The sequence below is a fragment of the Pyrus communis genome, chromosome 1 (genome assembly GCF_963583255.1).
Source record: "Pyrus communis chromosome 1, drPyrComm1.1, whole genome shotgun sequence".
Lineage (NCBI taxonomy): Eukaryota > Viridiplantae > Streptophyta > Magnoliopsida > Rosales > Rosaceae > Pyrus > Pyrus communis.
The window spans coordinates 27,676,397-27,701,200 of record NC_084803.1 but is presented as its reverse complement, the minus strand read 5'-3'; the positions used below and the strand labels follow the sequence as shown (position 1 = coordinate 27,701,200).

Below are 24,804 nucleotides of genomic sequence, written 5' to 3'. Positions count from 1 at the left end.
TTAACTAAACAACTTCATCTTATTGTATGTTGTGCAATCAATATCATGCTTTGAATGAAATGGACATGAGTTCTAGTATTTGGAACTATAATGATGAAAACGCATTATAAGTAGCAACCAAGCAAAGAATAATGAGATCATGCAACGACTTTAGAAAACAAGAAATCACAGATTAATAACTCTCCAAACAATGTTTAGGCTCAAGTCTCTCAGGGTTGTAGCGTTAGTTTGAGTTCCTTCCTTCAAGCATGTTACAAAAACTGATTTTTTTTTTTTTTTTTTTTTTGTGATTACATGTGAATTTGTAAACTATAACTATAACCAAGCATAAACCAAAGAATAAATCAAACTTCTATCCATGTTTGTAACTTTCTTTAATAGTCATGATCATTGTGTTGGAAGGTACCCTAAAACACAAACAAACACACAAAAACAACTCTAAAATAACTCTTTTTGGGTTTTTCAAAACTGTTTTCAATATTTTTTTCAATATTTTCGTATTTTCTGATCAAAATACATTAAAACACTTAAAAACACACTAAAAACACTTAAAAACAATGAGAAACAACATTAGAAGTGATAGGTGATAAAATCCCACGAAAATCATGCAAAAATAGCTTGTTTACCTCCCCCCCACACTTAAATCAAACATTGTCCTCAATGTTTTAAAGAAAGACTCACACTCAAACAAGCAAACAACACAACAAACAAACACAACTATCATGGCAAAGTAAAAGCAATAAAGAGTAGGGTTTAGGAACGCAAATCTGGTTGTGGATTGTTGGAGATGCCTAGGTCTTCTTTATTCAAATGCAAGGGTTGCCTCCCAAGAAACGCTTGCTTTAACGTCTTCCAGCCGGACAATACCTCTCTTTAAACTTCATTGGAGCCCACGGCATGGAATTGATCTTTGAATGGAAAGTGATAATTGAAATGATCCGATAATGGTTTAAATTCAAGATTGGGTGCCTGAATCATCAACAACCTGTTAGTAGAAAACGAAATTAAAATTGGAGGAGGTGGTTTACCTATGTGCTCCAACAAGAACTCAAGGATAAACACCACTTCTTTGAACGTTTCAGGAACTTTGCACTTAGACAGATTTGGTGTGAGGATTGTTCCTTGTCCTGTGTCATAGAATCCAACTTCTTTGGGGTTGTTTGTCTCAAGAACATATTCCTTGATGAATTCTTGATATTCCCTACTTTGCAACTTTGGAAGGCCTTCCAAGATGTCTTTTTCACTTTCTTCTTCCTCATAAATCATGAACCTGCAAGAAATAGGGACATTGGGTGGAATGGGGTTAGAAAGAATTAAATTTGGAACACCCTTACCTGTGGTGGATGAATTGGGGTCTTGAGGTGGCTGCGGCAAGGGTGGTTCTTCCCTTGCCGTGGCTTTGTCCAACTCCTCTTCCTCAAATTGCAATCTTTCATCTTCCTTGTGATTTGATTTTGTTGGGTTGAGGGTCCGTTCCAACCTCCTTGCCACTTCTTAAGATGATTGCCTTGGCAGTTTCAAATCCTCCCTTCGGATTTCCAATGGTTAAACTAGGAAGTTTGTCTTGGTCTCGAAATTGTCCTATGAACTCCGCTATCTGCCCAATTTTCTTTTCCAAATGGTCTACCCTTTTGTCTTGATTTTACATTGCTTTGTTTTGATTTTCTTGCCCCTGAGACAAATTGGTGAGTAACTTAATAAGCGTATCATTATATAAAGACGTACTTGAATGTGTTTGGGCAGGTTGTGGTGGCTGCATAGGGCTTGAATAGAACTCCTCATATGGCTCCCAATATCCTTCTTGTTCAACTTGTTGAGATTCCCACCACATAGAGTTTGAATGATCACTCCAATTTGAATTGTAAGTATTGGAAAACACGTCGTTCCTTGATTGATTATGATCAAATGTACCAACTCTTTGCATTTGTGACAAAAGAGAAGTAAGATTCGCTATTTGAGCTTGAATATTAGCAAGTGCCACGTCTTGCTTCTCTAGTACCTAAAATCAACAAAACAAAACAAAACACAAATCAGAAACTAAAACTAAAATACATGAACAGAAACAAAGGGAAACAACGGGGGATTAGCAAAGTTGCTAATCCCCGGCAACGGCGTCAAAAATTTGATATGATAAATAATAGCACTCAAATTAAACCCTCTTATTGACAATTGTAGTAAAGATGTAAGTAGGGATCGTTCTAGGCCGGGGATGAGGAAGGATTGCTAATCTAATAAAAACTGACTCAAGAATACAAAGCTAAGCTTAAAAACACTTAAATAAACTCAAAGACTCTTAACTAAACTTATATGACTCAAAACAAACTCAAAAGACTCAAAACAACACAAAACAATCAACTAGATTCTAGGGCTTAATTTGGACGAAAATAGAATTGGTTTTGACTCAAAACACTTAAAAATCACAATTGGACAGATTCTAGCTATTTAGACACAACAAAGACAAGGGGATTGGGTTTTTGACAAATTTAAAGTAAAAACAAGTAACTTAAAGACTTAAACAAAGTTTGGACGAATTTGGGTATATGGATGGGTGATTAGCTAGCTAGAGGATTCTTTTCCACACATAATACATTTGGACACAAATTGATTTCCAGTTGCTTTCTCAATAAACCATGAACCTCAACACCCCAGATTAACCATGACATCACTAATTAACCCTCAGATTTTCCTTTAATTATTGCATTGGATGACATAATTCGACAACCCAAAGCATTCTTCAAAAGTTCCCTACATGACATCATAATAGAGATACAATCAAAGATCATTACGTTCTATGAAAATCATAAGCATTGACAAAGCATTCGTAACTATGACATCATGATACTCATGCCAGGAATTTAACTTAACATGATTGTGATAAACAACCTTAACTACTTGTGAATATAAGTTTGTAACGATTATGTGAAACTCCCTTATATTCTAGCATCAAATTCAAGCATGCAAATTAAGTGTGCACCCTTAATCAACAAACAAGAATAAGTTCTCAATCAAACGGTTCAGTAAACTGCATTCACAATTTATGAAATCACAACTGGAATTAATCAATTCATATCACAAATATAATCATGGTTTCAAAGCCTCCCCTAGCTAAAACAAGTTTAGCCTTTCATGTTCACAGCAAAATAAAGAAAATATAAATTAAACATTAAAACTAAGATAGATTACACCCAGAAACGCTCCAATAATCCAAGCTTGAATGGCCAAAACGTCCAAGGCTTCTCCTCTCTTCTTTATTCTTCTTCGTTGCGGCACAAGGGTGTTTGAATATGAATTATGGTGATGGATGGATAGGTTGGATGGTGGTAGGGGGTGGATAATGGCTGAATGAATGGAGAGAATGAATATGGATGTCTAGGATCCCTAATATGTGCGGCAGAATATGTATTATATTGGAAGAAAGGGTAAAGTATTAATTAAATGTTTTGAGGAAAGAATTGGGCTCCAAATCCTCAAGGAAAAAGGGTAACAAATCAGAATCCCAATAGAAAAGGGAAGGAAAAGGTGCGGCATTGACTAGGAGAAAAGGGAAAAGAAGATATGTGACAGATTTTGGAAGAAAAGGGTAAGAAGGGTGCGACTCCATCTTGGACTAGGATTAGGGCTTTTAGAACATATATTTAAGTGTCCCAAATCAATTAGGAACCCTCCTTGCAGTTAGGAATTAAGTAGGAAAATATTAGGATTGACTAAGTCAAAATAAGGAAGTTTGACTCAATTTTCCTTCTTTGTGATTGATTCCTTTTCTTCCAAGTCTTGAATTAATTTCTTCCATCTCCTTAGCAGATTCCTAGCCTCATTTGGACTTCAATTTCGTCCATCCATCTTGCTCCAAGCACATGCTATCCAATCTAAGCCCAAAACTGCTCCAAAATGCACTTTCTTGCCACTTTAGTCAATTGGACCTACAAATACACGAAAATAGCTTAAAATACTAAAATAACTAAGAACTAACTAAGTAAATGCAAGGAATTAAACTAACAAAGTCGCATAAATATGCTCATATCATACTATAAAGTAACCTCAATCCTAGAGCCTCCTGAAATGCCACCCATAACTTAAAAGTAAACCTGGGATCATGATCCAAGACAATACTAACAGGAACTCCATGGTACTTCACAATCTTCGATATGAATAATTCAGCTAATCAGCTTAAAGAATACTTCTCCCCCACTAGAATAAAATGCGCTGACTTGGTAAGCCGATCAATGATGCGAAAATTATACGCACACAAATTAAACCCTCTTTTTGTCAATTGTAGTATAAGTATAAGTAGGGATCGTTCTAGACCGGGGATTAGGAGGGCTTGCTAAAACCTCTAAATTGACTCAAAAACATAAAAACAAAGTTAAAAACGTTCACAAACACTCAAAGGACTCAAAACAAGTTCAAAAGACTCAAAACTGCCTAAAAACACTAATTAGGCAGTTTCTGACCTTAAACCCAATTTTTGACGAATTTAAGATTATGGCTTGATTCAAAACACTTTAAAACATAAATTAAACAGATTCTAAGCACCAAAGAACAAGAAAGTAAAGGGGGGTTTTGATTTGACGAAAATTGAATTAACAAAACAAGTTAATAAACTAGGCAGATTGTATAAACGGATTTGAGAAACAAGATGATGGATGGATTAGTTAGAGGTCTATTCTCCACACATGACACATTTATATATGAATCGATTCTCCAATTGCTTTTCATTAACTATGATGCTCAACACCCCAAGTTAACCGTGATGCACTAATTAACTCTCAAATTTTCCTTATGTTATTGAATTGGATGATGCATGCGACAATTCAAATCATTCTCCAATGGTTCTCAACATGAATGCATAGAAGAGATACAATGAGAGATCATGATGCTCTATGAAAATTATAAGTGTTGACGAGGCAATTGTAACTATGAATGCATGATACTCTTGCCAAGAATTCAATTAACTCGGTTGTGACTAGCAACCTTCACTACTCATGTTTATAAACTTGTGACGATTAGGTGAAACTCGTTTATAAACTAGCATCGAGTTTATGCATGAAGACTAAGTATGCATCCCTAATCAACATACAAAAACAAGTTTTTAATAAACATGATAATTGAATTACAATCACAACTTAACAAATCACAATTGGAAGAAATCAATTCATATTTCAAACATGTTCATGGCTTCAAACTTTCCCCTAACTAATTAGGGGTTTAGCCACTCATGATTACAACAAACTTAGAGAGTAATAACAAAGTAAACATTGAAATCAAGGAAAGGAAGTACACCTAAAAATTCCAACAACTCAAACTTGAATTGTATGAACGTTTAGGCCTCTTCTCCTCCTCTTTGTTGTTGCGGCACAAGGGGTTTTGGTGAGTTTTGGGGGTTATGGATGATGTAGGATGATGTGTTTAGGGTAGGGATGGATGTAGGGGAAGGCAATGAGTGTTTTTGGGCAGAAAATATGAAGAATGGTGAAGTATGGCAGTGTTAGAGAGAGGGAATGAATTCCTAGCGTGAATGAATGTGTATATGAGATGGTTTTCTGAATATATGGAAGAGTTTGTGACTGAAATGTGTATGAATGAGTGTGAATGAATTGTGGCTGAAATGCATGCTTATTTATAGGTAAATAAGAGGGAACATGACAGCTAGGAGGTGGGTGGAAATCTGAAATGGTGATGGGAGATGCATGTGGCTGATTTATGCATGTGATTAAAGGGTGGAATGAATGGAATGCAATCTGAAATGGGAGAGCATGTGGGTGAAATAATGAAGGAATAAGTGCATGTGGCTGAATTGGTGGTGCAAAGTGAATGAATAATGAAATGGGAAAGCATGTGCAAGGTTTTGGTGTGAATGATTGAATGTGCATGTGGCTGATTTATGAAGAGTGAATGCATGTGGCTGCAAGGTGTGAATGATTATGGGCACATGTGGCTGCAATGGATTAGGAATCCTTCAATTTCGTCCATTCCTTTTGCTCCAAACATAAGCTATCCATTCCAAGTCCAATTTTGCTCCAAAATGCTCCAAAATGCATCTTTTTGCTTCCTTAGCCATATGAACCTAAAAACACACGAAAATGGCTTAAACTACTAAAACAACTATGAATTAACAATATAAATGCACGAAAACAAGCTAAGTAAGTTGCCTAAATATGCTCCTATCAATCAACTATCACCCAAATGCTGTCATAACCATTATGTGTACGAGGAAGCTTGTACACAAAATCCATAGTAATGTTTTCCCATTTCCACTGTGGAACGGGAAGTGGCTGCATCAATCCAAAAGGCTTTTTCCTTTCAGCTTTAACTTGCTGACAAATGGCATACCTACTTAGATACTCAGTAATTTCTCTTTTCATACCCAGCCAATAAGAAAATGGTCGAATGGTATGATACATTTTAGTACCTCCAGGATGCATTGTATAAGCCGAACAGTGCGCTTCATCCAAAATTTCTTTCTTTAATTCCACATTATTCGGCACGTACATTCTATTCCCTTGCATAAGCATGCCATCAGTCTCTCGAACTCTAAGATCCTTCTTTTTCCCCTGACTTCTTGCTTCATCTAACTGATGTGAAATATTCTAACACTCAAAATAAAACCCTATGATTATAGTATATGAAAGTAGGGATCGTTTTAGGCCGGGGATTAGAAGGGATGCTAATCTACTCTAAACTGACTTAAAAACACAAAACTAAACTTAAAAACACTTAACTAGACTTATATGACTCAAAACAAATTAAAAAGACTCAAAACAACACAAAACAATCAAATAGACTCAAACTAGACTCTAAAGGGTGATTTGGACGAATTGTAACTTAACTTTGACTCAAAACACTTAAAAACATAAATTTGGACAAATTCTAACTAAAAGACACAACCAAGTAAAGGGGGATTGGATTTTGGACGAAAATAAGGTAAAAACAAGCAGATTGTAAAGACTCTAAACAACTTGGACGAAATTGGGGAAAAATATGGGTGATAAGCTAGCTAGAGGGTCATTCTCCACACATGACACACTTGCATAAAAATTGATTTCCAGTTGCTTTTCCCATAAACCATGAACCTCAACACCCTTGATTAACCGTGAACAGCACTAATTAACCCTCAAATTTTCCTTAAGTCATTGAATTGGATGGAATACGCATCGGCAACCAAATTATTCTTCAATAGTTCCCTACATGAACATCATAATAGAGATACAATCAAAGATCATTAAGCTTTGTGAAAATCATAAGCATTGACAAGGCATTCGTAACTATGAAAAGCATGATACTCTTGCCAGGAATTTACTTAACATGATCATGACTAGCAACCTCCACTACTTATAAATATAAGTTCATAACGATTAGGTGAAACTCCCTTATATTTTAGCATCAAACTCATGCATGCAAACTAAGCGGGCCCTCTTAATCAACACACAAGAATAAGTTCTTAATCAAACAGTTAAGTAAATTGTATTCACGATTTATGAAATCATAACTGAAAGTAATCAATTCATATTACAAATATAATCATAGTTTCAAAGTCTCCTCTAGCTAAAACAAGTTTAGCTCCTCATGTTTGCAAAACAAAAATAATTAAACTTAAACATTAAAAACAAAGATAGAATACACCTAGAAACACTCCAGGTGGCTCCTCCTTCCTTCCTTGCTACGCACAATGGGGATTTGTGTGAATTTAAGCTCTTGAGGTGTGGTAGATGGTGTGGTGTGAAATTGTGGTAGAATGTGGTGGTTTATAAGTGTTGCGGCATCATGTATTTATAGGGTGAAGGCAAGGCACAAAATTGGGCTAAAAATGAGAGGAATTAGGACTCCAAATCACCAAAGAACAAGGACACTTTCAATCAGATTCCAAGGAGGACAAGGAATGGTCCTTGTGGCAGATTCTAGAACTTCTAGAAGGGTTACATGTGGCATAAACTTAGGGCACGAAAATAGGGCTTCTAGAACTTGATATTTAGGTGATTTAATGTGAAAATGAGTCCTCTTTGAAGCTGGAGTTAAGGTAGGAAAATATTAGGATAGGATAAGATAAGATAAGGTTGGATAAGGTTTGGATAAGATAAGAAAATTTGGATAATATTCCTTCTTTGTAGCTAATTCCTTATCTTCCAAGTCTTCAATTTAATTCTTCCAAATGTTAATCACATTTCTAGCCTCTCTTGATCTTCAAATTTGTCCATCCACCTTGCTCTTTGCATATGCAATCCATTCCAAGCCCAAAACTGCTCCAAATTGCACTTTCTTGCCAACTTTGTCATTTAAACCTACAAACACACGAAAAAGCTTAAAACACTATAATAAATAGAAACTAACTTACTAAATGCAAAGAAGCAAGCTAACAAAGTCGCATAAATATGCTCTTATCACTAACTCCTGGATTTCTTCATCATCCATCTGGGCTTCAAGTACACAATCAATTAAAATTGGCCTAACTTGAAAATTAGCAAGTAAGGCTTCCTCCCTATCTTCTACCCCTAACTTCACTCCAGTTGATCTCAAGTTTGCCAGAAGAGGAACATGACAAGCACACAAAGCGTTAAGTCTAACTGGAGTCTTCCTACTAAATGCATCAGCCACCATATTTGCACAACCAGGATGATACTCAATCGTGCAATCATAACCACTTAGCAACTCAATCCACCTCCGCTGCCAAAGATTAAGATCCCTTTGAGTAAAAAGGTATTGAAGACTTTTCTGATTCATATAAATCTCACAGCTCTCACCATAAAGATAATGTCTCCAAATCTTCAAAGCAAAGATAATGGCTGCTAATTCCAAATCATGAGTAGGGTAATTCATCTCATGAGGCTTTAATTTTCGTGAAGCATAAGCAATCATCCTACGATGTTGCATCAACACGCATCCCAAACCATTCAAAGAAGCGTCACTATAGACCTCGAAATTACCGCTATCATCTAGAAGTGCCAAAATAGGTGCATGAGTGAGACAATACTTTAACTGCTAGAAGCTCCACTCACAATTATCATCCCACTCAAATTTAACATCTTTTCTTGTCAATCTTGTCAGTGGTAAAGCAATAACTGAAAAATCTTTAACAAACCGTCAATAATAACCTGTTAGACCAAGGAAACTCTGTACCTCCATGACGGTTCATGGCTATTACCTTTTGAGGATCCACCTGAATACCTTGGGCGGATATAATATGTCCCAAAAATGCCACTTGATCCAACCAAAATTGGCATTTGCTAAACTTAGCATACAATTGGTGTTCCCTCAATCTTTTTAACACCAAAGTAAGATGTCGAACATGCTCTGATTTAGACTTAGAGTATACCAGAATATCATCAATAAAGACAATGACAAACCTGTCTAAATATGGCTGGAATACACGATTCATCAAATCCATAAAAGCTGCTGGTGCATTCGTTAATCCGAATGACATCACCAAAAACTCATAATGACCATAACGAGTCCTAAAAGTCGTCTTAGGAACGTCCTCACTTTTAATCTTCAACTAATAGTAACCAGACCTCAAATCAATCTTATCAAATACGCAAGCGCCTTGAAGCTAATCAAATAAATCATCTATACGCTGCAATGGATAACGGTTTTTAATTGTTACCCGATTCAATTGCCTATAATCGACTATAGGCAACGCATAGCCTCAAAGTCTTGTCTTTCTTCCTCACAAATAACACTAGAGCTCCCCAAGGTGAAGTACTAGGCCGAATAAAACCTTTATCAACTAATTCCTGCAACTGAATTTTGAATTCCCTCAATTCAGTAGGAGTCATTCGATAGGGAGTCAAAAATATAGGATCCGTACCTGGAAGCAAATCAATAGTAAACTCCACATCTCGGTCTGGCGGCAATCAAGGTAAATCATCAGGGAAAATATCAGGAAAATGCCTAACTACTTTCACATCCTCCATACTACTAGGAGCAACATCATTCAACATCACACGAGCTAAATATCCCTGGCAACCTTTCGATAATAACCTTTTTGCTCTCATAGTGGAATTAACGACATGCCTCACCCCACTCTGCTCACCCACAAAAGTAACCACAGGTAATCCAGGATGATGGAAAGTAACTGTTTCCCCATAGCAATCTATATTGGCACGATTATAATGCAACCAATCTGTGCCCAAAATCACATCAAAATCAACAATATCTAACGAGATAAGGTTAGCTGGCATAACTACATCCTCCACCATCACTGGACATCCTGGATAAACACAATCAACATAACATCTCTCTCCTAAAGGCATAGCAAACTCTAAATCATAGAGGTGTAGGATGAGGTTGCGTCACTTGAGCAAATGTATGAAAAATGACAGAATGTGTAGCTCCATAATCAATTAAAACTCTAGCAAAGTGACCAAGAATATTTAACGTACCCATGATCAAGTCAGGATTATTCTGAGCGTCCTGTATCTTGATGTTGTGGATACGCCCCCGGGTTTGCTGTCGTCCCCCACGACCATGACTACCTTGATTACTTTACCCCTGAACACCTCGCCCCTGACTTGGCTAACCAGACTGCCTTGAAGATCCTGCACTACTGGAAGCAATCTCTCCTTGCTGAGGTTATCCTCCCTGGTACCACTGAGATCCACTAGATGGAATGGGAGGATACGGCGTATAACCTCCAAAATATTGAGGATACACACTCTGATAATAAGGATCCTGGGAATAATGATACTGCCATGAAGCATAAGGAACGACGTCACCCTGATAAAGGTAAGCACCACCACGACCCATCTGACCATAACTATTATACCCTGGAACTTGCTGGATCAGCGCTGGTGGTGGCAAGGAAGGCTGCTAGGGCCTCTGCTGATTCTGAGGACAACTTACAGCTCTATGTCCCATCTGTCCACATGTAAAACATCCACTGCTACCCCGCCTACACTCTATAAAATGCCTATTGTTACATCTGCGGCACAACGGATCCCTTCCTCTACTAGCATCCCCCTGTTTCTGGAATCTAGGACCCCCAAAAAAATCTACCACCTCTTCCTTGACCAATGGCACTAAAACCCCCACCGGAAGAACTGGAACTAGCTCCACTTCGCTTAAAGCTCTGAGTCTTGCGAGGTCTTTGAGATGTTTGACCTTTACCCTTATCATCTTTCTTCTGATTGTCATCTTTTCTTCTTCCTCACTATCACTAGGCATATTCTCTGAATCCTCAATCCTCAACAAAATCTCATAGAACTCCTGGTAAGAAGCACAAGGGGTAGTGATCGCTATAGAACGCCTGTTCTTCTTAGTACCCAATCTGAAACGACGAAGCATCTCAACTGAATTATCAACAACATCCAGATGATAACGAGACAAGTCAGTGAATCTCCTGTAATACTCATTCGCCGTCATCTTCCCCTGTTTCAATTAAGTAAATTCTTGCTTCTTGTGATCAATATACTCAGGAGGAATAAACCTTTTTCTGAAACAACCGTTTAAACACTTCCCAATCAGCAATTTCCTCTGGGGTCAAATGATAAACCTCATGTTCCCACTAGGATGCTGGTTCTTGACCTAAGAACCATGTAGTCGTCTCGACCCACTTTTCATGAGGAAGATTCCCTTGACTTTGTACCACTCGGAAAGTTTTTTCAAGATGCTCGAGCCACCGCTCTGCCCCTTCATGTCCTTCATGACCCTTAAACTTATCCAACTTTAAGTTATACATAGTCTCCAAGGGAGTCCTCTGAGGAGGGCGAAGCGAAGACTGAATGGCATGAGCTATAGCTTCCCCCAACTGAGCTATATCGGGGAAACTAGGCTCAGCTGAACGGTGTGGCTCTCTACGAGGCAGCATAGTTTTGACAGAAGACACCAGAATAATTAGAATATTCACCAAATATGCAAGACTGCCAAACTTAGGCTCTGATACCAAACTAGCACACCCCGACCAAAATTAAGGCGTGCTGGCCATCACGTAAGGGTAACGTAGCCATGTGCACAATGTGGAAGCAATAATAACATAAGAAATGTGAATAAATAAAAACTAAACTAACTAGAGCACTAAAAGATAAGGGGCAAGACGAAATAAGTATGAATTCACAATCAGAAAATAAGTAGCCTAAGGGACGAAAACTAATTATACAACACACAAGGGTAACCATACAATGGTGATAATCTGTCAGAGCTACCGTGGATTCCTCGCAAGCCACCAAAAAGCACTCCTAACTAGAACCTGGAGGGGCGCAAAACAAAAAGTGTGAGTGGGCAAAAACAAAGCTTTTCAAAATCACTTCATTTCTCAAAAGTTCTAACCCCTGGGCGTAAAACCTGTATAATTTCCCAGAAAATAGAATACATACATATATCGAAACCATTCTCGAATTAGCAAAATCCACATATATGCCATGTTAAATATCTCAGCATTAAACATGTAAGCCAGGTGATATAAATCAATGTAAAATGATATGACAGCCGGAGTCACCTAACATGACCTATACGGCTCAAATCTACATCTCAACAAATATACTTGCACACGAGTCAGAATCACCTAAAGTGGTCTGTATGACAGGACTGGATGTAAATAAATACGCTCAAGTGCTACGATCACATGAAGACTGTGCGAATAATCGCGGGTCACCTATGAGTTAGAACCACCTATAGTGGTCTGTGCGACAGGAATGTGCACCTAACTTGGATCCAAGGTGAGCGTATGATGCGGAAAGTGAGCATCACGTGAAGGACTATGCCCTAACTCTAGGCGGGAGCACTAACACCAGGGTGCAGGTTTATGAGCTCTCAATACATCTCACATAATCATCAATTCACATAAACAGTCTACAACTCACCAAGTACTTACCTGAGCGTCCACCGAGTCAAATCACAATATGCACATATCATACAAATTTATAGTCTAAACATAAATCAATAGGCATGGCATTTCAACATAATTTCATTCAAATCGATTTTTTGGGAAAAATCTCAAGTACATAGGTATATATGGAAAGTCAAAAGTCCACTCACTGGTATATGGAAGGGTCATAGCCCCCAAGCCTCGATTGACTGCGCTCAACCTCAGGATAGGTCTCACCTATATGCCAAACAACTATATAAACGTTAATTTCAAGCACATACATAAAACTAGCTAATAACTTCTCATACATTGCTCAAATGGGGTGTTTGAATATACCAACGTGATATACTCAACACCACAAACATCCCCATATTTTTAGAAAAATTTTCCGACCACCCACATGCCGCCACGCACAGGTACGTGCCTGGCACACGTACGGAAACCCTAACGGCGTTAGGGAATATTCCGTCCAAAATGAAATATACCGTTAAATATACCTGACGCCGTTAGTATATTCTGTCAGAGTTGACGGAATATTCTTCATCTTCTCCAATGATCCTCGCCGGAGCCGTTGCCGTCCACCATCTGCGTCGCCGAAAACTGGAAAAATATTCAAAGCTTCATATCTCACTCGATTTTCAACCAAAATTCATGAAATTTTCACCAAAATGAAGCTCTCAATGAGTAGAACAAAACTTACCACTTTCAAGCCTTGAAATCCCCGGGATCTCACCGAAGAACCCTCGATAATCTGGCCAAAATTTCGAACTCGCCAAACTCAACTTCCTAACATCCAAAACATTTCGTTTTTCTTCTCCGACCTTCGTGAAGACGTTCTAAAGCTCCCTAGAAGCTTAAAAACTTCTAAAAACTTCACGATCATGATTGCATGAACAGTATCCAAATCGGAGCTCGCGAGAAACTAGGTTTTTTGAAGGTTTTAAGTCCAAACAAAGGTATAGATCAACTCCTAGGCTTGCAAACTAGAGTTTGAATGTTAACTTTAAAACCTCGATCTGTGCCTGAACTGGTTGGTTGAAGGTTTGTCCGTACAGGTTGTATGGAAATGCCAGAAAATCCGCGAGAAATAGGAGAGAGAGAGAGCAGTCTGAGCGTTTGTGTGTATGGTACGTGTGAGTGTGTATGTGTGTGGCCTAGCTTGGTCACCAACCAAAAACCACAAAAAGCTAAGTTCCTAATTTGTTCCAAAATATTAGGGACTTAACATATTGTCCACATCCAAAACTTAAACCACACAGCACCACAAACGTTCAAGGGTAAAATAGACATTTCACACCATCGATACAAATAATTCAGGACGGGCTGTCACAGTGTCGCCCACATGTCAGCCAAGAAAATAGAGCCCAACGACTCTTTTAGCTAATCAAAGGCTGAAATTCAAAAGGGTCGTTGATTAAATGTTTTTGTTTTATATTTATAAATTTATTGAATTCAATTACTGAAATTGAATATGATCAAATCTAATGGTAAAAAAGAAAATTAAAAAAAAAAACCTAATGGTCAAATTTAAATCAAACGGTCCACATTTAATTTAGTTAATGTTTTTGTTGCTTTAATTGCTTTTGTATGTGTTTCATGTGTAGTTTAGTGATTATTCAATATTTGTCAAAATCTAAATGTTTTTAGGTTAAAATGTTCATAAAATTAAATTATGATAGTTTAAATAATTTTTTTAAAGTTAATTAAAAAAAATTAGCCTAAATTTATTCTTCAATAATCTGCGGCTAAAATTTTAACCCATAAAGGTTGGAGCAAAAAAGTTGTTTCTGAGTTAAAACCTAAATTTTCACTAATATTTTTGGGCTAAAAATTTTATGTTTTAGTCTTCCCCTGACCACCATTGTGCGGTTCATCTATGCCAAAAATCGAATTCAGGACGTTTCATGTGGAATACAGGCTTGTAACTCATTCTCAACCACTAGGTCATCTCATGATGGTTTTGAGTGTTTTTTTTCTTTCTATTTAGCTAATAAAAAAGTTAGTGTGTAAATTAAAAGAGTGACTGCTCATTTATTATATTATAGATTTTTATATAATCTATTAAAGGTGTATTTTTTATTTTTAATTTAACTCTTTAAAATAAATGTTTTATTGTTTAGCTTAGTAGAAAAACGACAAAATAATTTACACACTTAAAACATCGAGTCAGGACATAATCCAATCCAACGCCGCGTGAGCAGATCCTAGTACTAATAAGACAGCTGCATGCGCCTGTCTTTAAATTTCTCTCTCTGGAATCTTTACGTCACTCTCACTCCTCCTCCCTGTCCTCCATATTCCTAAAACTTTCCATCAAACTTAAATTCTAATTGGTTCTCCCAAAAATAAATAAATAAATAAAATTCTAATTGTTAACCAATAAAAAACTTCAATTCTAATTTTTTTTGTTTTCTACCTTTTTTCAAATTCCAAATAGACCAAAAGGTCCAAAACTTTGGGTTATCGAGGGCGTGGACTTGTAAAGTCATAAAAAGCAATCCAATATAATAAAAAATAAAAATAAAAAGGAAAATAGAGCTTTAAATTCACAATCAGAAACAAAGAATTTAATCAAAACTCTGGAATTAGAAGAAACAAACAAATAAAAAGGACGCAAATTTTGTTTACTTTTTAATTAGAAAACAGAGTTTTTTTTTTTTTTTTTTTTTTTAACCAGCAAGTGATTCAGTAGTAAAGACATGAACTATGGTTTCTCAATAAACAAAAAATTGTCAGAGGTCTCGCGATTAATATACAAAATTGATGAATCAACTTGACTATGGTTATAAACAATGTGAAATTTTTCATAACCTTCCCGAGCCTAAAAAATGTTTCCCTTCTAGAAAAAGAAAAAAAAAAGTGTTTTTTTGTTGTCAAAATTTCAGTTTTTTTATGCAACGGGGCAAATGTGAAAAACATTTCGCGACAAAGGCAAGATCAATTGGTTGGAACATTCGAAGAGGCGGGAAAGGCAGCGTAAACGAAGCGTGAGGAGGACTGTTAGTGACGTGGCGAAATCTGGCGCTTTAAATCAACTTGGCAAGGAATGAACGGCTGAGAAAGATAGGAGGGGAGGGAAATGGTTGGGGAGACAATCTTTGTCCCTACGGTTTCTTCTCCCTCACCTTCCTTCCTACGCTTCCTGATTTCCCACCTACGTACTCTCTCTGTGTGCGTGTGCGAATAAGAAGAGATAAAGAGAGAAGGTAGGCAGGCGACAGCTGGAATGAATTGACAGACAGTGGACCGGCTGGCAATTCTTTTTTTAAATGCGGGGTTGGGTTTTGGGTTGGGGTGTGAATGGCAAAAGTGGGGGTGCTGTGGGGGGCGGCAGAGTGAGTGAAAGATCGGAGCTTTGAGTGATGGACACAAGAGGAAGACTTGTTGCTGGTTCTCATAACAGGAACGAGTTTGTGCTCATCAATGCAGATGAAAATTCACGGGTACCCCCAATTTCTATTTCTTGTTTTTTCCTTTTTTTTTTTTTTGTGTTAACAAAAGTGGGTTCTGATCAATTACGGTTTTTGTTGGTTGTCCTTCAATTGAAATACTGATTTTGGATTGGGGTTTTTTGGTGGGCAGTTTTATCTTCACTAGTCAGTCTGTCAGCATTCTGAAATCTCCATTTTTTTTATTAATTATTTGTTAGAACTTGTTTACCATTGAGAAAGTAATTTGATCAGGTTATGTATGACACTTGTTGCTCTAAGGAATTTCAATACTTTTTTGCTTCAAGATCTTAGCTTGTTTGAAATTATGAGATTGTAACACAGTCCAGGAGCATGGATATAGGAAAGAAAAAGTGAGCTAGAAAAAATAATCTTATTCTTTATTTCAGAACAAGTTTGCGAGAAACGGTAGCTGATCGAATTAGTGTGTTGGTTGGATGAGCCGGTGCAAATTTGAAATGAAATGTAGGAATGATAGTGTAGTTGAACTTTGTTGAATCATTTTGGAATAACTCATAACATTTGTACCAGTGGCACACTACCTTGTGATTTGTTATTAATTTACTTTGGTTTGACAAGTGGGAAGTTGATCATCCATTACAACGATAGATATACACTTTACGGGCGTATGAAGGGGGTTTGAAAGGTTCTGAAAGCTGTCACTAAAAAATTATAGTGATGATGATAAGATTTTTCTCAGCTGTGTATTCGGCTCATCATCTGTATTATATGTTTGATGCCGCCCTTTTTAACGTCCTTTTGGGTTCTTACAGATACAGCCTGTGCAAGAATTAAGTGGGCAAATATGTCAAATTTGTGGAGATGAGATTGAACTTACAGTTGATGGAGAGCCCTTTGTTGCCTGCAACGAATGTGCTTTCCCTGTGTGCAGACCTTGTTATGAGTATGAGAGAAGAGAAGGAAATCAGGCTTGTCCTCATTGTAAAACCAGATACAAACGCATCAAAGGTGAGTCTGTTCTGCATTTTTCTAAATTCAGTTCAAATTCCCACTAAAGTTTCAAACTTTGTCTTAAGTATCGAAACAACTTGCAGGTAGTCCTAGGGTTGAAGGTGACGAAGAAGAAGATGACATTGATGATTTGGACAATGAGTTCAATTGTGGGAATCTTGATGCCTTGGGCCCTCATCAAGTTGCAGAGTCTGCGCTGTCTGCACGCCTTAACGTTGGCCGCGGTTCCAACTACAATGCCAGAATTCCCACACATTCAGAACATGAATCCTCTCCTTTGGGTTCTGAAATCCCACTCTTGACCTATGGTGAAGAGGTAAATATTCCAGAAATTGCAATGTTGTCCCGTCAATTATGGGTGCATGCTTGTTTCTGTATGCCCCTGTCATTTGATTAGTGCCTTACTGTGATGCATTTCTTGTTTTAGGACACTGAAATTTCTTCCAATCGACATGCTCTTATTGTACCTCCGTATATGGGTCATGGAAACGGAGTCCATCCAATTCATGGAAACAGAGTCCATCCAGTGCCTTTTTCTGATCCCTCTTCTTGTAAGTTATTTTTGTTTTTAAATTGCTTCTTTGTGTTTCCATGCATTCTTGTAATGTTTTTATCCCTCCAGTGGTAATCTTAATACTTTGAATGTCTCAGTGGAACCTAGACCAATGGTCCCTAAGAAAGATATTGCAGCGTATGGGTATGGGAGTGTGGCGTGGAAAGACCAAATGGAGGAGTGGAAGAAAAAGCAGAATGAAAAACTTCAGGTTGTAAAGCATGAAGGAGTTAGCGATGGAGGAAACTGTGGTGGGAATGATGAACTGGATGATTCTGACTTACCCATGTAAGTTACTAATGGATATTAAAAATTAGAAGCAAATGAAATTAATCATAGTTAATTTTGAGAGAACTACACGACTATTAAGAAATATGAAGATTATACAACCACAAACACGCACACGCAAACAGAACATTGTGTTCTGTGGATCAAAGCCCTCGTTGTTCGTAATTGGTAGTTCACCAATGATGTTGGTGGATTGTTTATTCTTTTTCATGATTCTATTATGTAGCTGTCATCTGCTCATTACTTTTTTGTATATTTAGTTATTTACAAGCTTTACTTGATTTACTTTATCAGGATGGATGAAGGCAGGCAGCCACTTTCAAGAAAGTTACCCATCCCTTCAAGCAAGATAAATCCATACAGATTGATAATAATACTCCGCCTTGTAATACTTGGCTTATTCTTTCATTATAGAATCCTCCATCCAGTTAATAATGCATATGGCTTGTGGTTGACATCAGTCATATGTGAAATATGGTTTGCTATATCATGGATTCTGGATCAATTCCCCAAATGGCATCCAATAAAGCGAGAAACATACCTAGATCGACTATCGCTTAGGTAGGGCCAACTTATTTAGCGCTGTGTTGTCCTCATGTTTTGTCAGATTTTATTTTATTTTAACCATTTCCACTTGCTTTTGGGATTCCCACATAAGTTGGAATAAGTTGTCTCATGATTTGCTTCCCATATTCCCAGGTATGAAAAAGAAGGGAAGCCATCTGAATTAGCCAGTGTAGACATATTTGTTAGTACAGTTGACCCTCTGAAAGAACCTCCACTAATCACTGCAAACACAGTTCTGTCCATCCTTGCGGTTGACTATCCAGTTGAGAAAGTTGTGTGCTATGTCTCGGATGATGGTGCTGCCATGCTTACTTTTGAAGCTCTCTCTGAGACATCTGAGTTTGCCAGGAAATGGGTTCCTTTCTGTAAGAAGTTTAGTATTGAGCCCCGAGCCCCAGAATGGTATTTCTGTCAAAAGATTGACTATTTGAAAAATAAAGTTCATCCAGCATTTGTAAGGGAAAGACGTGCAATGAAGGTTTGTGACTATCTTCTTATTCATGCAGTTTCTTGTACAGAATTGAATGCATGGATTTTCAAATAGATTTTCGGTTTTTGCTTCTAGGAGTTTTGGTAAAATACTTAAGATTAAACATGATTTTTTTTTCCTTTCTAATTTATATTTTTTTTTGCAGAGAGAATATGAAGAATTTAAAGTTAGGATCAATGGTTTGGTAGCCTTGGCACAAAAGGTTCCTGAGGATGGCTGGACAATGCAGGATGGGACTCCCTGGCCCGGGAATAATGTACGAGACCATCCTGGCATGATTCAGGTGGGATTATACTTTAAATTTTTGGGAGCAATATTTTAATGATATGATTACAAAAGTACACTCAACAAGATGACGACTTTTTCTTTTACACATTTTCTTTTTGGTAGAATTGTCAGTTCTATAATAATTATTCTTGTGAATGCTATTTCATCACAATCGTTGAGTCATTGGTGCCTCTGGATTGCCGAAGATGCTTATGTATAACTTGTATACATACACACAAGATATCAAGTGCATACACAAATTTGAGCTACTGGCGCATTTTCAGTGTCATGTACATTAGATTAGTTTTTAGCTATTTGGCATTTTTGGTGACCAATTACCTACCTGGAGTTTTTTCTTAGTATTTCTATTCATTTACAGGTCTTTCTGGGTAACAATGGTGTTCGTGATGTTGAAGGATATGAGTTACCTGGTCTAATTTATGTTTCTCGTGAAAAGAGACCAGGGTTTGATCACCATAAAAAGGCCGGTGCAATGAATGCTCTAGTAAGCCTTAAAGTTCTTCCGTTTCATGTTTATGTTGCTTACAGTAGACTACTTTTCCTTATCTTTCCAGCCTCCTCGTTGTTTTTGTAATCCTTTGTCAGTAATATGTTTATGGATCAGTATTGACAAATTTTTTTTTTTTGTTAAATTTATCTAAAGATTCGGGTCTCAGCAATTATCTCAAATGCTCCTTATATTCTGAATGTTGACTGTGATCACTACATCAACAATAGCAAGGCAATCAGAGAAGCTATGTGTTTCATGATGGACCCTACATCAGGGAAGAAAGTTTGCTACGTGCAGTTCCCTCAAAGATTTGATGGGATTGATCTTCATGATAGATACTCAAATCGGAATGTTGTATTCTTTGATGTACGTATATGATTCTTTTTTAATTTGATATTTTTACTTTCTGTTGCTACCAAAAATGCTAATTTCTTATTGAAAACAGATCAACATGAAAGGGTTAGATGGTATACAAGGACCAATATATGTTGGAACTGGGTGTGTTTTCAGAAGGCAAGCGCTTTATGGATACGATGCTCCTGCCAAAAAGAAACCCCCTAGAAAAACCTGCAATTGCTGGCCAAAATGGTGCTGCCTGTGTTGTGGATCTAGAAAGAACAAGAATGCAAAGTCAAAGAAAGAGAAAAAGAAAAAATTGAAACAGAGGGAAGCATCAAAGCAGATACATGCACTTGAAAATATTGAAGAGGGAATTGAAGGTACTGGTTGCACCAAGAAAGTGACTATTTTTTATTGGTGTTTTTTCTTTCTTTTTTTATTTTTTATTTTAAATTTACTGTGAATAACTAAGTTGTGTTGGTATTGCAGAACTAAAAGCCAATAAAACATCCACCATGTCCCAACTGAAATTGGAGAAGAAATTTGGACAGTCTCCAGTTTTTGTAGCCTCTGCAGTTTTGGAAAATGGTGGAATACCTCAGGATGTCAGTCCTGCATCGCTCTTGAAAGAAGCCATCCAAGTGATAAGCTGTGGTTATGAAGACAAAACAGAATGGGGAAAGGAAGTACGTAACTGGGAGATGTTAAAAGTTTTTGAAACTTACAATCTTGGAATCCATATTTTATTCGCTCAATGAATCTAATTTTGATCTCAAATAGGTTGGCTGGATATATGGTTCTGTTACTGAGGATATTCTAACAGGATTTAAGATGCACTGCCATGGATGGCGATCTGTCTACTGCATACCCAAACGTCCAGCATTCAAAGGATCAGCTCCTATTAACCTTTCTGATCGTTTAAATCAAGTTCTTCGGTGGGCCCTTGGATCTGTTGAGATCTTCCTTAGTAGACATTGCCCAATCTGGTATGCATATGGGAGTGGATTGAAATGGTTGGAACGATTTTCGTATATAAACTCAGTTGTATATCCGTGGACCTCCATTCCCTTGATCGTTTATTGTAGTCTACCAGCCATCTGTCTTCTGACTGGGAAATTCATTGTCCCTGAGGTAACTCTAATCTCTTTTTTCTGTTTTATTTGTTGTGTGGGAAAGATGCTTAATTGGAACATAATAGGTCGTATGCTGATTTGAGTTGCATATTTTGGGTTCTCAAGCAACATATTTAGCCGGTTGAATGTGCTATACTTTCATATTATTAGAATCATCAATACTTGTCCTTTAAAATTTGGTGGCCTTATGCTAGAATGTCTTCCACACAGTAAATGACTGGGTAATACAGTACAAACTAGGTTAAACATGAGATTTTTTTTCTGGTCTTCCATCTTTTTAGTGTGATTTGTGTGCAAATGTTACTTGTTGTATGATAATGAAGGTTAGTCTATTAGGTATTAAACCTATTTTCAAACTTCCTCTCGAATATGAAGTGAGCGCAATTTTCTATATTAGGATTAACAGTAAAATCTTGTGAACCAAGTGCGTAGCTCGTACACTTTGGGCAAAGCCTAACATTGTAAAACTGCACATCTCTTTCATACTTTAGTTTTTAATCCAAAAGCTAAATCCTTGATTTGGCTTATATAGCTGGTACATTTGATCATGCCTGTTCTAACTATTGGTTTCTGAACTTGAATGTATAGATAAGCAACTATGCCAGCATTATTTTCATGGCTCTCTTCATATCCATAGCTGCAACTGGTATCCTTGAGATGCAATGGGGTGGCGTCGGGATTGATGACTGGTGGAGAAATGAGCAGTTCTGGGTAATTGGAGGCGCTTCGTCACATCTTTTTGCTCTGTTCCAGGGTCTACTCAAGGTTTTGGCTGGTGTTAACACAAGCTTCACAGTTACATCGAAGGCAGCAGATGATGGAGCATTTTCTGAACTTTACATCTTCAAGTGGACATCATTATTGATCCCTCCTACAACTTTATTAATAATAAACATAGTCGGGGTTGTCGTGGGCATTTCAGACGCCATCAATAACGGGTATGATTCGTGGGGTCCGTTGTTTGGTCGGCTATTTTTTGCCTTCTGGGTCATTGTGCATCTCTACCCCTTCCTCAAGGGATTGCTGGGGAAACAAGATAGGATGCCCACCATCGTTGTGGTTTGGTCCATTCTACTGGCGTCAATATTAACTCTTATGTGGGTTCGAATCAATCCGTTTGTGTCAAAAGATGGCCCCGTATTGGAGGTTTGCGGGTTAAATTGCGATTAGACACATGAATACAGTCGTAGGTTGTTCTCAGTTCCAGCTTATGGTCGTTCTGGAGTTGCAGAAGTATTCGTTCCTCAGGTTAGAAACATTTCATACCGATTTCCACATGAACAAGCGAAATTTTTTTGTGGGGATGAAGTCTAGTTTAGTGCGGTGTCTGCGTAGATAAAGAGGGCTGGGGGATGACACTGTTATTTGTTCTATTAATTCTTTTATTACATCCTGTGGGTTTTAGGGTTTCTTTGTTTCTGGGTGTCCTTCCCAGCACTAGGTCTTGTTTTTTAAAGAGAGCATTGCATTATTACTGTTTTTTTTTTAACGTTGGACGTGCATCTTCCCTGTTCTTTTTCTTTTTTCCAAGACAAAAATCGGACTTATAAATGTGATGCCATGGCGTCTTCAAAAGTTTGGTGTGCGCGCGCGCGCATGTTCACTTCATGGATACTTTCTCCATTGCAAGACCCATAAACGACAGGTTAAGAATTTCGTTGACCACAATTTGTATTCGAATTGGCATATACGCCCCATGAGTTTTCATTACTTGAATTGAATTCTTAGAGCATCTTCGAAGGAAATGTCAAAATGTCCATATCAGCACTAACAATAAAAAAGATAGCAACAATGTTTTCCAATAGAAAACTAAATCTGATATGGCATGATATGGATTGGTAGTCTTTGCCCTTGTTGCTAAAATTTGAACTCTTCATCAAATCTTTTCTTAATTGATTTTTAAATTGTTTTTTATTTAAAACATTTATCATAAGAGTTTAACGTAAGAAAATAATAGTTTAATTTAACATATCAAATGGCAAACAAAAGTTTAAAAATGTCAAAACACATATATTGTCAACTTTCAATTTTATATTTAAAGTTTTTATCTCTTTTAAATTTGCTCTACTCTAAAGTCAATTAGAGGTTTTAAAGCGGCAAAAATTCTTAACGAAAATTAATAGAGGCGGTCTGCTTGCTCCTTGTGGTCATGACAAAAGAAGGTTTGGTGAGTTGAATGGATGTTGATGGTGTGTATGATAATGAGATGATTAATGCATATTAAACATAACACTTTTAAAGGTTAATTTAAGATAACTTTTCTTCTCCAATTGAGGTCAATAAATCAATTTTTTTTTCAAACTATGATCAACACCACTTGAACTGTGGTAGGTAACAATATATTTGAACTAAAAGGTGACATAAATAATTGGTAATGAACTCGTCATTCATGATATTCAAACTTAAAATCTTTCGCTTACAAGTGAAGAAGAATACCAAGTCCTATAAGTGGCAACCGTAGTGTGTGACTTAAAAAAAAATTAGATAGGAAGTATATTGTATATATGATGTTCATTATGTAACATAAAACCGTACTAGTATTATACGTAATGATAGTTCTCTTTAATTGTAAGTAAAAGGTGTTACAAATCCGTTTATATGCCAAAAGACAAATAACCATGAGCAGCCAAAGGCCCCCAAGGGTGGGATGCGCAGATCAAACGATCTCCAACAATTAAGTTAGTAAGCAAGTATATGAGACTCAAGCAATAGGCAAGATAATAAGTGAGCGATAATTGCGTTAGCAGAGATGAACCCTAGAATGGTGTATTTATACCATTGTTCTAAAAATCTCCGCTTAGCACTACTCCGATTAATCCTTAGGCGTTTGAAAATAAACAAAATGGGCATAGACCTGCCTTTAAAATTTAGTGCAGCATAATCATACAAAGTGCGTTAAGATTGGTCGACATTTAATCAAATAGAAGTTGGATGTTGAGATTATTGATTTTCTTTTTTTGACATCTAATGATCAGTTGACAGATGTTTTTGACTAAACCCTTTTTCTAGTAGTATCTCTCAAGTTAGGCATACATGAGCATAATGTCTTTACTCCAAATTGTGACATATTTTGACATTAGAAGCCTTAAAACGGATAAGCGCCAACGGGCTAATAGTTACACGTAGAAGATAAACAAATCTATTAAATTACAAAAACATACCTCAACTATTGGTCGAAACAATGGCATACCTCATCTTTAAAACATTTCAATGTCATGCCCTATTGTACAGATTTATTGTAATGTCAGACCTCCGTTTGTTTGTTCGTCAATTGGTCCGTCAAAAAGCTGACGTGGCATATATTGGGTCCCACTTCATCTTAGATGCAACTCTACGTTATTTTTTGAAACATGTGGATCATCTCAGAGGATGACATGTGTATAATAATTAAAAAAAGTTTTAAAAAAAAAGAAAAAGAAAAAAGTTTCCGAAAATTGTACAC

At 37.1% G+C, this 24,804-nt stretch overlaps 1 protein-coding gene across 1 annotated transcript; it reads left to right on the top strand.

Moving 5' to 3' along the window:
- The first annotated feature begins 16,077 nt into the window (after positions 1 to 16,077).
- LOC137741388 (cellulose synthase A catalytic subunit 2 [UDP-forming]-like) lies at positions 16,078 to 23,111 on the top strand. The gene is made up of 14 exons (XM_068481111.1): positions 16,078 to 16,236; positions 17,016 to 17,211; positions 17,298 to 17,530; positions 17,642 to 17,765; positions 17,866 to 18,055; positions 18,350 to 18,616; positions 18,755 to 19,100; positions 19,258 to 19,395; positions 19,759 to 19,884; positions 20,044 to 20,256; positions 20,336 to 20,609; positions 20,719 to 20,915; positions 21,010 to 21,360; positions 21,951 to 23,111. Exons 1-14 carry the CDS (start codon positions 16,156 to 16,158, stop codon positions 22,530 to 22,532), a joined length of 3,318 nt encoding a protein of 1,105 aa, XP_068337212.1. The 5' UTR covers positions 16,078 to 16,155; the 3' UTR covers positions 22,533 to 23,111.
- The last annotated feature ends 1,693 nt before the right edge of the window (positions 23,112 to 24,804 follow it).